The sequence below is a fragment of the Pipistrellus kuhlii genome, unplaced genomic scaffold (genome assembly GCF_014108245.1).
Source record: "Pipistrellus kuhlii isolate mPipKuh1 unplaced genomic scaffold, mPipKuh1.p scaffold_m20_p_15, whole genome shotgun sequence".
In the NCBI taxonomy this organism is placed as follows: domain Eukaryota; kingdom Metazoa; phylum Chordata; class Mammalia; order Chiroptera; family Vespertilionidae; genus Pipistrellus; species Pipistrellus kuhlii.
Window position 1 is genome coordinate 43786627 of NW_023425460.1, and position 11991 is coordinate 43798617.

The window sequence follows — 11991 nt, forward strand, 5'->3', positions numbered from 1 at the left end:
AGACGGGAATCCAGCGTGTGGGAGAGCCGCCCCTCCCGCAGCCTCTGGGATCCGGCTCAGCTGAGGGCCCTCGGGTCAAAACACACTCCTCCGGGGAAAGGGTCTCCTCAGAGGCACCTTGAACCTGGGGGATATTGGATCTGACCCTGGCTGGCGCTTGTCCCCGGGAACCGAGCTCAGCCTGCTAACCCGGTTCCCCTCCAGCAAAGTAGGGGAGCAGGGACCAGGGCCCCGCAGGCCCGGCCAGCGCCCATGCGGGCAGGGGCTGGCTGGTGTCCGGCTGAGCCCACTCCAGCATTCTCAATTCCTAACCGACGCCCAGGCCGGCAGGAAGGGAGCCGGGGACGGGGCTAAGCCTGGTGGCTGGACCCCAGAGGGAGTGGCTAGGAGAGGGGCAGGCTCAGCATGCGTCTACATGTGTGAGTGTGCGTGTACGCGTGTGAGGGTGCATGCATGGGGGGGTGTGCATGCCTGTGTGGCGATCCCGCGGCCCAGGTTCGGGCCAGGTGCTCAGCTGGTTCCCCCCGCGGTGCAGGCCGGGCTGCCAGGTCAGCAGTCCAGGCCAAGCGGCCTGGTCCTTCCAGAGGGCGGGGGCTCCGGAAAGGCCGCTGCACGGTGGCCTTGGCGGGCAGAGGAAAGTTCCCAGGGCCGGTGCGTTCCTGATACGGCCAGCGGCCAGCGAGAGAGAAAGAAAATATCAAGAAGCCAGTGTTATCTCTCTCCCCGGAGGGAGTCACACAGACCAGCCTTGAAGCCCTGACGCAGAGGCAGGCCTCCCAGGGCTCAGGCTTAACCCTTTGTCCTCCTCTCTCACCCCTGTCCCACCTGTCCCACCCCAGAGCCACCGGCCCAGCCTGTCGCACCCTGCAGCCACGGCACACGGCCAATACCCCGAACTGCCCACCTGGAGCACAGGTCTCAGGGACCCAGCACCCACGAGGGCTTCCACAGGACCCTCTGATCCTGGTCACGTTGGCCTTCCAGAGACAGCTCCAACTTGGGCCCCTGCCCCCCCACTCCCCAGCTCAGGCCCCTGTACCCCAGCTCAGGCCTCTGCTCCCCCAGCTCAGGCCCGTATACCCCAGCTCAGGTTCCTGTACCCCAGCTCAGGCCCTTGTACCCCAGCTCAGGCCCCTGTACCCCAGCTCAGGCCTCTGTACCCCAGCTCAGGCCCCTATACCCCAGCTCAGGTTCCTGTACCCCAGCTCAGGCCCTTGTACCCCAGCTCAGGCCCCTGTACCCCAGCTCAGGCTCCTGTACCCCCAGCTCAGGCCCCTATACCCCAGCTCAGGCTCCTGTACCCCAGCTCAGGCCCCTGTACCCCAGCTCAGGCCTCTGCACCCCCAGCTCAGGCCTCTGCTCCCCCAGCTCAGGCTCCTATACCCCAGCTCAGGCCCCTGTACCCCAGCTCAGGCCCTTGTACCCCAGCTCAGGCCCCTGTACCCCAGCTCAGGCCCCTATACCCCAGCTCAGGCTCCTGTACCCCCAGCTCAGGCCCCTATACCCCAGCTCAGGCCCCTATACCCCAGCTCAGGCCTCTGCACCCCCAGCTCAGGCCCCTGCTCCCCAGTCAGGCGGCTGCTCAGGAAGCCTGGTGCCTGGTGCCTAGGAGCCACAGGCACCTTTGACTTTCTCCCAGCCCCCAGGTCCCCATCCACACGCTGAGGCCTGGGGTCCAGACCTTGGTCCCTGTCACTTTGCCTCTTTGAGCACAGTTCTCTCCAGACTGAACAAATCCGAGTTCAGGATACCCAGTTCCAGATACGCGGTAATTTATATGAATGTGTCTTCTTCGTCGCTGAGCTGTGCTCCACAGTGGGCCTGCGGGCCAGTGGGTGGGCATCGCCCCTCTGAGAGTGGGCCTGGGGGCCGTCTGGTCAGGGACGTTCTTGTCCGGTCCACTTGGGGCCAATGCTTCCGTTTCTCTGGGGGAGACCCCTGGGCGTGGAATTGCCAAGTCACAGTCACAGAGTCACATGCTTAGTCTTATGTCTCCAAAGGGGTTGGCCATTTTCAACGGCCGCCTGGACAGGTGGGGAAACCGAGGCCGGGAGAGGAGGTCTGCACAACAGAGCGGGGTGAGCCCCGATCCAGGCCTCAGCTACTCTGCGGAGGGGCCCCTGAGGCTGCCTGGCCCGCCCCTCGGGTGGGGAGCGCAGTGGACAGTAACCAGGGGCGTGGTGCTCGCCAGGGGCTGCAGGGCAGCCCGGGAGCCAGTGCAGAGATCGAGGTCTCCGAGTCTCTCAGGGTGGTGGCCTCCCTCTGGTAGGGGGCCTGGAGCATCCACCAAGGATGAAGGGCAGGGTACGTTCGGGGGCTGGCAGCTGAGGCCCGAGCTAAGCAGACAGTTGTGGGAACCCCTCCCCCCGCCAGGCACAGAGCAGAGGGAGTGCGGAGCCCTGAAGGCCACCCCTTATCGCCGTTCGCTGCAGCTCCGTGCCAAGCACGTCTTCCCAGAGCCCACAAGGATACTCTGTCTCATGGGCGCGGGGAGGGCCAGGCCGGGCACATTTGATGTTGCAGGAGCCACTCTTGGGGTCCACAGGGCCAGGATTTGGCTGGATCCCACAGGGAGCCCTGCCCCGGCCACATTCATTTTATAATCAGGGAGTTTAAAAAACAAAGTGAAGAACCAGGCCTTGGGGCAATCCTCCTCCCCACCCCCTCTGCCTCTGCCTCCGTGTATGTCTCTCTCTCTCTCTCTCCACCAGGGCACAGAGGCCAGGCTTCCTGGGCGTAGGGGGTCTGTCTGGAGGCCCCATGTGAACTGGAGCCCTGTCCCTCATCTGGCCTCTGGCCTCCACGTCTGCCCAGCAGGACCATCCTCATTGTTTGGGGAGGAGGCTCAGTGTTCCTGCTCCACACCGCTCCCGGGAAGTCTGGCCTGGGTCCCTGGACGGGTGCAGCCAGGCTGTGTGGCCGTGTTGGCACCGAGCTTAGTGTAGGGCAGGGGTGCAGGCACACTGCTGGGGCCTCCTGACCGCAGCTTTCTGGGCGGAAGCGGTCCCTGAGTCCATCCTTCCCCTCCCAGATCCGCAGGACAGACATGTGAGGGGCTCAGAGCCTGAGGAGGCCTCTCCAGGGTCCATAGCCAGTGGGGGGTGGGATCGGAACACCACCATCCGCGTCCCCCCAGCCACCTCCTCCATCTGACCAGCTCCACAGGGCACCAGCGGGAGGGACCTGGACACAGAATCTACCTGTCATCGCCTGGCCTCCGGGAAACACAGACAGTGGGTCTGGCCCCCTCCTCCCAGTGGGTGGGGAGTTGCTCAAACCCCCTCCCCCACCCCAAAAAACAAGGACAGTCCTTGGCTCCTGAATTTCAAAGGGAAAAGCAGGGGCAGAGGGCTGGTTGATTGCCTGTCTTTGTGTTTACAGTACACCTCTCTGGAATTTAAAAGTGCTTTACAACCAGCCACATTAATTTTATAATCAGGAAAAGACTAGGAAAACTAAGTGAAGAACGAGGCCTTAGGGCAATCCAGGGCCTCCCCCACCCCCCCCCCCGCCTCTCTGTCTCCATATCTCTGTCTCCCTGTTTGTCTGCCTCTGGCCTCCTTCCCTCCTGCAGACCCTGGGCCCCAGGAGCCCCAAGGTCAAGAGCAGCAGCGCTTTCCCACGCCCTGGAGACAGCTGTGAGGGGGAGGACCACTCCCCTCTCCCCTCTCCCCACGGGCTTCACTGTCAGCCCAAGGCTCAGTGGAGGGCTCCCCTCTGAGGCCTCTGAGTGTGGGGAGTGTCTGTGGATGTCAATAGGTGAGTGTGCAAGCGTGAGTGTGTTTGTGTGAGCGAGTGTGAGCATGTCTGAGCTCCCCCCCTCCCTCACAGTGCACCCTCTTTGTCTCCCATCCCCAAGCCTCAGGGAGCATCCAGCCCAGAGGTCTTGGGTGGCCCAGCAGGCTCCTGACCCACTGATCATTGACCTCTGCCCGTATCACCCACAGAGCAGTGGCCTGAAGTCCCAGTCCGTGTCGGGGGGACCGGTCCCTCCCAGAGGACACTTACACCTGTTGTCCTGCTCAGCTGGATCTGCAGTTTCAGTCACCCCCCGCCCAAACGGGGGTTCAGAGCACCTGGGGTCTGTGTTCAGAGGGCATGGGTAGCCCTAACCGGTTTGGCTTGGTAAATAGTGTCGGCCTGCGGACTGAAGGGTCCCAGGTTTGATTCTGGTCAAGGGCAGGTACGTTGGTTGCAGGAACATTCCCAGTGGGGAGCGTGCAGGAGGCGGCTGATCGATGTTTCTAACTCTATCCCTCTCACTTCCTCTCTATAAAAAAAAAAAAAAATCAATAAAATATATTTAAAAAAAAGAAGAAAAAAAGAGGGCCTGGGTCTGTTCATGGGACATGGATGGAAACACCCTCACTCAACTCCCCCCACCTGTCCACTTGTCCCCCCTGAGGGGCCTGTCTTTGTCTGCCCAGAAGCCCAGTTCCATCAGAGAGATGGATGTAACAGCCCAAGGAGCCCCCAAACCCCTAAACAGGGTAAGAGCTGCTGCACACAGAGGCACGTGGACACACACACACACACACACATCCCAGGAGCTGGGCCGCCTGTGTGTCTGCATTGGGCTCTCTGTGGGCAGTCCTGGGTTTTAGATCTCCCCGCAGCGCTGCATTCTCACCCTTGAGACTGCAGACACCCCCAGGGGCCCTGGGAGCAGAGCTGAGCACACCAGGCAGGTGATGGGGATAACCCCCCCCCCCCCCCCCCCCCCGGCTCTCTGGGCAGACTGGGGGAGAGCGGTGGTCCTGGGGCGCAGTGCCCTGGCAGGGGTGCTGCTGTCCCCGGCTGGGAGCAGGGAGGGGAGTGGAGGGGATGGAGAGACGTCAGGGTGCACGTCCGGCCCTGACGCAGGCAGTCGCAGGTCGGGAGATAAGTGCCGGAGGAGGGCGGCCGGCCAGGGCTGGCCCCGTCCCAGCCCCCCCGCCAGAGCCCCCAGCCCCCGTGGGCCTCCCGCCCGCCCTTCCGCTCTCCCGGCCAAAGGCGCAACTCAGCACTTTGCTGAGAGCAGGGCTTTGTGCCCCGATCCCGCAGGTGCGGGGGCGGCCGGGTCCTTGGCCGGCACAGCCCGCAGCCACGTGTGACGGCCGCTGCCCGCGCCCGGCGCCAAGGTCTCCGGCTCCCATAAATGGGCGCAGCCGGCAGGAGCCGCAGAGTGCCACACCCGGCGGGCCGAGCTCCTCGGCGGCTGCCGGGGCCGGGGACTGACTCCGGACGAGGTAAGGTGGAGGCGCGGGGCCTCCCTGCCTCCCCGCCCGGCACAGCGCACACCCGCGGGACGCACCGAGCAGCTCCTCCGGACGGCGCCGCGGGACCCTCGCCTGGACGGCCTCCCTGGAGCCCGCAGCCACCCACAGTCTCTCGTGGTTCCTTTTTCCTATGCGTATACTTCTTTGAGGGACTGGCCTAAAGAGGTGTAAGGCATGGGAAAATGGGGCGGCGAGGTTCTTCTTCAGCTGCACCGGCCTCCACGGGACCCAGCACCCTTCCTCGCCCTCCTCCTCCTCCTCCTCCTCCTCCTCGGCGGGCGGCGTGGTCAGTACCCCGGGATGAGCAATCAGGAAACCTCTGTTTTTCTGTGTGTGTGCCCTGGAGGGGTGGGGAGGAAGGTGCGGGGCCCCAACCCTGCCTGATCTTTGTCCCCAGGAGCCAGGTGGGGCAGCCGAGACCCTTCTCCGACTCTCCCTGGGGGCAGGAGACTCTCCCTGGGGGCAGGAGGCCGCGTGGGGCAGCGGACTGGGTCTCCTGTGGAGACGAGAATGGCGTGAACATCAACAAGCCCTTTCTGCTCCTGGCGCCCTCGTTACACTTTCGTAATCACCTTCGGGAGCTGATGTGCTGACCAGGAATGTCAATAAAGCGAATTCCCCGGGAAGTGTGGTGTTGTTTTGACCATCAGTTTAAAACAAAGTTGTGGCTGCTGTGTGCCGGCTTCCTCTCGTCTCCGTGGGTCAGGGGAGGCGGTCGGAGCGGGAAGGAATCCAACACACACACCTGAGGGTAAAGAAAGGACTCCCACCCGCATGGGTGGTGGTTCCTGATGACCTTCTGATAACTGGGTGGCCGGGAGCAGGATGGGCCTGCCAGGAATGCCGAGGCCAGGCCCCCAGGGCACAGCGGCCCCCGCCCCGGCTTAACTTCTAGGCGAAGAAAAGGACAGAGGCCTGGGGATTGAGTTTAGACAATTGTCCGCCCACAGGGAGCAAATGGAGCGATTAGCTCCATCAGCCGGGGTCCTGCCCAGACGGCCTCTCCCCTAATCTCCCTGTAGGAATCCGCTCCTCCCTCCAAAGACGCAGACTCTGGGGGAGGGGTCTGCGCCGCAGGAACGCCAGCCCCAAACAGGCCCTTCCCCTCCTTCCTCAATGGGGCTGGGGGGTCGGCTACGGTGGGACTCTCGAGTGAGAGGGAAGCAGGTGTGAGGGTACCCCAATGCAGGCGAGGGCGTTCCCATCCACATCCCATGAGCAGACCCCACGATGGTCTGGCCCCGTTTGGGCGGGTGGCGGAGTGGAACGGCTGTGGGCCGGCTGTAGGCATGGCTGAATCCAGGATGCCAAAGGCGCCGCCTCACTCTCCATTTTACCCTCACAGCCGCTGCAAGGCTCCCGGGCCCAGAAGAGGCGTCCAGCACCCCCCAGGGTCCCTAACTGCCTGTGGGTCACAGGCTGCACCCCAGCCCCAGTGGGGGGAGGGCTCTTGCCCACAGCTTCCCGGGCAGGAAGACACCATCCCAACCAGGAGGTCAGGGACAGCACTCGTGTCCCAGAGAGCCCGATGGAAAAGGTCAGGGTGGAGGGGGTGTGCAGGGTCACCCCGGTGCCCTAAGGGCTGCATCTGTTGGGGGGGGGCACCCATGCCCACTTTCCTTGTGGGGTTTATGGGAGGGGTCTGAGCAACTTTTCCCTGCCCACCCCCCCAGATCGTGGCCTGAGCGACAGACTGGGAGGCTCGGGATGGGGGTGTGTGCCTGGCCCTGGTAGAGAAAGGGTCCACCTTTATTTTTTTCCAACCGGAAAAACATGTTTTCGACACCTTAGACTCAATGGGTTACCCTCCACCAGGTGCGAACAGCCCAGCCCAGAACAAGTCTACTGCTTTCCATTCTGTTCTCTGCGCCATCACAAACCCTTTAATAGCTTTCAGTAAAGGGGCAGCTGTCAGATGTCTCCAGCTGTAAACCCTCCAGAATCTTCCGGCGGGCCAGGGTTCCAGGCCCCCCCTCTGCGTCAGCACACGGCCCACACGGGGTGTCACGGGGGTGTCAACCGACACGTGGACGGTCTGTCTCTCCAGGGGGTGCCGGGCACGCTCTGCACGCACCCAGGGCGTGTGGGATGGCTTGGCTTCTGACCCACCCCAGCTGTGGGCTCCCGGGCCACCCCGCTTCCTCAAAACGCAACTCGGGGCTCCGGCGGGACACAGAGGGGCCAGGTTTCCCCGGACAAGGCCGGGCCCTGAGTGTGCGCCTGGCTCCCAGGGTCTGGCAGGCAGCACACCGGAGGCTGGCTGCGGCTCGAGGCCCATGTGGAGGCCAGGGGTCCTTGGCAGGGGTCCCAGAAGGAGCCAGGGGGCTGTGCTAGGGCCCAGGGCCCAGGCAGGGCTGCCCACGGCTGCAGCAACTGCAGGGTGCCATTCATGGAACGGAGGGGTGGGCAGAACGCCAGGGGCAAGTAGGAACCGTTCAGCTGCGAGTCCTGCAGTTGGCGTTTATGTTTCATGCGGCGATTCTGAAACCAGGTTTTGATCTGTGGGGAAAACAAGGTCAGAGTGGGCAAACAGGCTACCCCCCACCCCCCACCCCCGCCCCAGTCCCACTTGGCTTGCTGAGCCCAGGGCCTCACCTGCACCTCCGAGAGCCCCATGGTCTGGGCCAGCCTCCGCCGCTCCTGGGGGCCCAGGTAGCGGTGCTGCTGGAAGGACCTCTCCAAGGTGCTGACCTGCTCCTCAGAGAAGGCTGTGCGGACGCGAGGAGGAGGGGGCCGAAGGCTGCCTGACTCCTTGCTCAACCCTGGGGGAGGGAGGGAGGGAGGAAGGGAATTGGATTCATTTGACTAATGACATGGCTCACAAGAAACATTCTCCCCTTGCTCGGTGGGTGCCACAAGCTCTGTGGCTGAAGGTGACAGACACAGTGACCCACATGCCTCACGGCCCTCCCTCGCCTGCTTTCTGTAACAGCCCCCAGGGTTCTGCTGTCCGCCTGCTTTCTGTAACAGCCCCCCAGGGTTCTGCTGTCCGCCTGCTTTCTGTAACAGCCCCCCAGGGTTCTGCTGTCCGCCTGCTTTCTGTAACAGCCCCCCAGGGTTCTGCTGTCCGCCTGCTTTCTGTAACAGCCCCCAGGGTTCTGCAGTCCGCTGGGAGTTGGCAACAGCTCCCCCGCCCAGCCACGTGTGCAATGGGGTCCAGAGGCTGTGGCCCAGGACAGCACGGGGGTGTGGACACCGCAGGAAGGTCACTGGGGAGGGACACAGACCCTCACCTGCCACCCCAGGGCATTGCGTTCCTCCCAAAAGAATGACCTCCGCCCACCCCACCTCCTTCCGGAAAGCAGACAAGGAACGCCTGTCAGCAGGTTTCTGTTGCCTGCGGACAGGGAACTCTGTTCACCAAGCGAGGAGGTGAGAGGGGCTGGGAGGGGTGGGGCAGGTCGAGTCCGTTCTATGCAAGGCCTAGAGCAGTGGTCAGCAAACTCATTCGTCCGCAGAGCCAAGTATCCAACAGGACAACGAAGGACATCTCTTTGGAGAGCCAAGTTTTTAAAACTTAAATTTCTTCTAACGCCACTTCTACCAAATAGACTCGCCCAGGCCGTGGTATTTTGTGGAAGAGCCACACTCAAGGGGCCAAAGAGCCGCATGTGGCCCGAGAGCCGCAGTTTGCCGACCACTGGCCTGGAGGGACTGACTGGGAAGGCAGCCTTCATCACCAGGAACCAGGCAGTCCGCACCAATAGTGTGTCTGGAAGTCTGTCTTCTGATTTCTAAATTAGGAGGTGGGGCACTGCGCTCAGCACGCCCCCCCTTCCCCCCCACCTCCCCACCACGGGGCCTTCACATACTCTTTATTGAACAGAGGTCTGACCAATGAGATACACCAATCCTTTGTTTTGGGAGGAGCAGATTTTACAAAACTGGTTTTAACACTTTCCTGAAGTGTCCACCAGAGGGGCGCACACTCACTCTGAGGGGCAGTGGGGGGTGGAGGGGGGACTGGCCAGCGCGAAGGATTTTGATGTTGAGCCGGGGCCATTGGCTGTTGTTGTTTTTTGGGGGGGAGCTACTGGTTGCAGAGAATACATTTAAAATTCGACCTCATTAAAATATAAAACTACTCCATAGGAATTAAACTTTAAAAAAAATAAAAGCTAACAGATAACATAAATGCCCACTCTCAACCTACAAGCAATGACCAAGTCACATCCAGTAAAAGGCAAACTGGGAGAGTGTGGCCGGTAAATGACGAAGGGTTGGGTAAGGCTCAGGGTGCGTGGGCCGAGGGCAGGGAAGTCACAGGTACACTTCGCATGCACACGAGGCTGTGTCCGCAGGAACCGGGGTTGTGGCTGCCCCCAAATCAAGCCTGCAGGATGCCAGGAGACTGGAATGACAGTCTACATGCCAACCTGGGCGCCCAGCTTTGGGGGGAGGGGGAGCGGGCACAACCACCTTCTGGCTTGGGCAGGGGTCGCAAGCTTTAAGACATACTTATCCGCGGCCCTGCGTCTCTTGTATAAGGTGACCAGACGTCCCGATTTTTAACAAATTGTCTAGCGGCATTTTAAAAAAGTCCTGATTTTTGGAAAGATTCGGGAATTTCTTAAAACGCCGTGGGGCACAGGACAAATTGTTAAAAATCGGGACTGTCCCGCCAAAAGCGAGAGACCTTACTCTTGTAGAAATGGGTCCAGGACTATTAGGACTAGAAACCCACAGCCACTAAGGTGCTAACGTCAGGGTGATGGCCCGGAGAAGACCTGGGCGAGGGTGGAGACTCCTGGACAGGGTCCGTGGGCAGCCGGGCCTGGGCGGGAGGGCCAGGGCCGGTCCCCCCAGGAGGAGGGTGCAGAAGAGGAGCCCCAAGGGGCTTGAGGGAAGACCCACCCTGTGGCTTTTGCTTCAGAGGGATCAGGGGAACCCCAGCCCGCAGGCCCGCCTCCCACCTGAGCACACGGGAAGCCTCAGTGAGTGTTTGGCCTCCCTTCGCCCGGACCCTCCCCAGCTCTCGCCCGGTCTGGGAAGGACGGATCCCTCTGCCCACCCCCAGACCTACCAGTCGTGGACGTCCCTGGTGTAGACACTGCTGAGGACGTCACCTCCTCCGTGCCCACGGCCTGCGGGGGTTTCCCACTGCTGGACACCCTGGCCCGGGCGGAGAGTCTGCACCAGGAGCCGTCGGTGGGCGTGGAGGTGTGGGCCGGCCCGGCGTGGCTGCTCCGGGAGAGCCAGTCCACGGAGCCGAAGCTGGAGGTCAGCTTCTGGCCGCTGGGCAGTTCGGAGGAGGGAGGCATGGCTGGCCGCCGGGGACAGCTCTGGATCCTCCTGGGGATGGACGGTGGAGGCCGGGCTGGGGTCTTCAGCGGGACAGACGGCCGGTGGGGGCTGGCGCCGTGTGGGCGGGGCAGGGCCCAGCGGGGCGGGAGCACGGGGTCTATCTCGGGTTTAGCAGGGCCGGGCGGCATTTATATCTCCGGAGGAGGAGGGGGTGGGAAGCGCATTTGCATGGACGGCTCAAATGCCCCCCAGATAAGTAGCATCTAATTGCCTTCAATTCGGAGGCACAAAGGCGGCCATTCACACCTCCCGCGGCTCCAAGATGTCTGGGGGAGGGCGGGGGCTGTGTGGCTGGGGATTTGCAGGATCCTTTCATCTCCCCGCCCCCACCCGCCGGCGAGGCTGCGGGAAGGTGAGGGTGGCCCCCACCGTCGGCTCCTACACGGTCCGATGGGCTCCTGGGACCACCATCTTTCCCCTCTTCGTCCTCCGAGCCGACCCGGAGGTCTACCGAGGTGACCGGTGTGCGACCGAGAGAGGCTGCTTCCAGCGGGGGAGTCAGCCTCCATCCCGCTTCCACGGCGGTGGGCGGCCAGTGAGAAAGGGAGTCTGGTGCCTCCGGGCGTCTGGCTGGCCGGAATGCAAAGCAGGCCAGACGGGGCTGGGAGGGGCTGCCCGGAGAGGGGCTGCCCGGAGAGGGGCTGCCCGGCCCCTGTAGACCCTTCTGTCTCGCTGTCTCCAGCCCCCGCCCAGCCCCTTGGCTGGGGGTCTTTAGGTGCCCTAGGCATGGCTACCAAGTTCCAGTGCCTCAGAGGAGGAGGGGCCTGCTGGTTTAGGACGTGGGCACCTCCCTCCTCTGCTCCCGGGAGGAACCCAGCAGGAAGGACAGCACAGCCAACCGTCCTCTGTGGAGGGTTGAGGTTCGGCTGCTGCCCCCTTTGTGGCTTTGGGGGGGGGGTTATGCAGCAAGAGCTTCAGGGGTGCCCTAGGGACGGTCACTTTGTCCTCAATGCTGCGTCACTCCTGAAGGGCCCGGTCGGCTCCCAGGTGCTCTGGGGGAAGCCAAGGGCGTGGCCAGGTGGGCCCAGCGGGGTGACAGCCGCTCTGACCACCGCCCACCCCAGGCCGCACATCACCCGGACCTCTCCCTCTCAGGAGGGCTGCATCTGGGTCCTGGTTGCCACTCGGCAGATGCATGTCAGGTCCCAGGCGGAAGCCCACCAACGGGCCCCTGAGCTCGGGCTCCGGATCGGGTGTGGGCATCCGCCCGGCCGCTGAGCCAATGGCTGGTTTTCCGTGCTGTTAGGTCAGCAGCCTGGGTTCTTGGGGCTCTGGCTCCAGTCTGGGCCGGGCACCGACGGCCACCCAGGGTCCCCCAACGCTGCCTGTGGAATCAAAGGGCTCAAGGCCTGGCCTGGGGATTAGCACCCCAGCCCTGCCTCCCCAGCCGCTCAGGCCACGAGGGTCTAGGGATGTGGGAGCTGAACCC

General features: G+C 63.0%; 1 protein-coding gene across 1 annotated transcript; it reads right to left on the minus strand.

Moving 5' to 3' along the window:
• Nucleotides 1-7400: 7400 nt before the first annotated feature.
• On the minus strand, nt 7401-10690 carry VENTX (VENT homeobox). Its single transcript, XM_036438009.1, has 3 exons — nt 10282-10690; nt 7854-8020; nt 7401-7757 (listed from the first exon to the last, which is right to left on the minus strand). Exons 1-3 carry the CDS (start codon nt 10688-10690, stop codon nt 7401-7403), a joined length of 933 nt encoding a protein of 310 aa, XP_036293902.1.
• Between the last annotated feature and the right edge of the window lie 1301 nt (nt 10691-11991).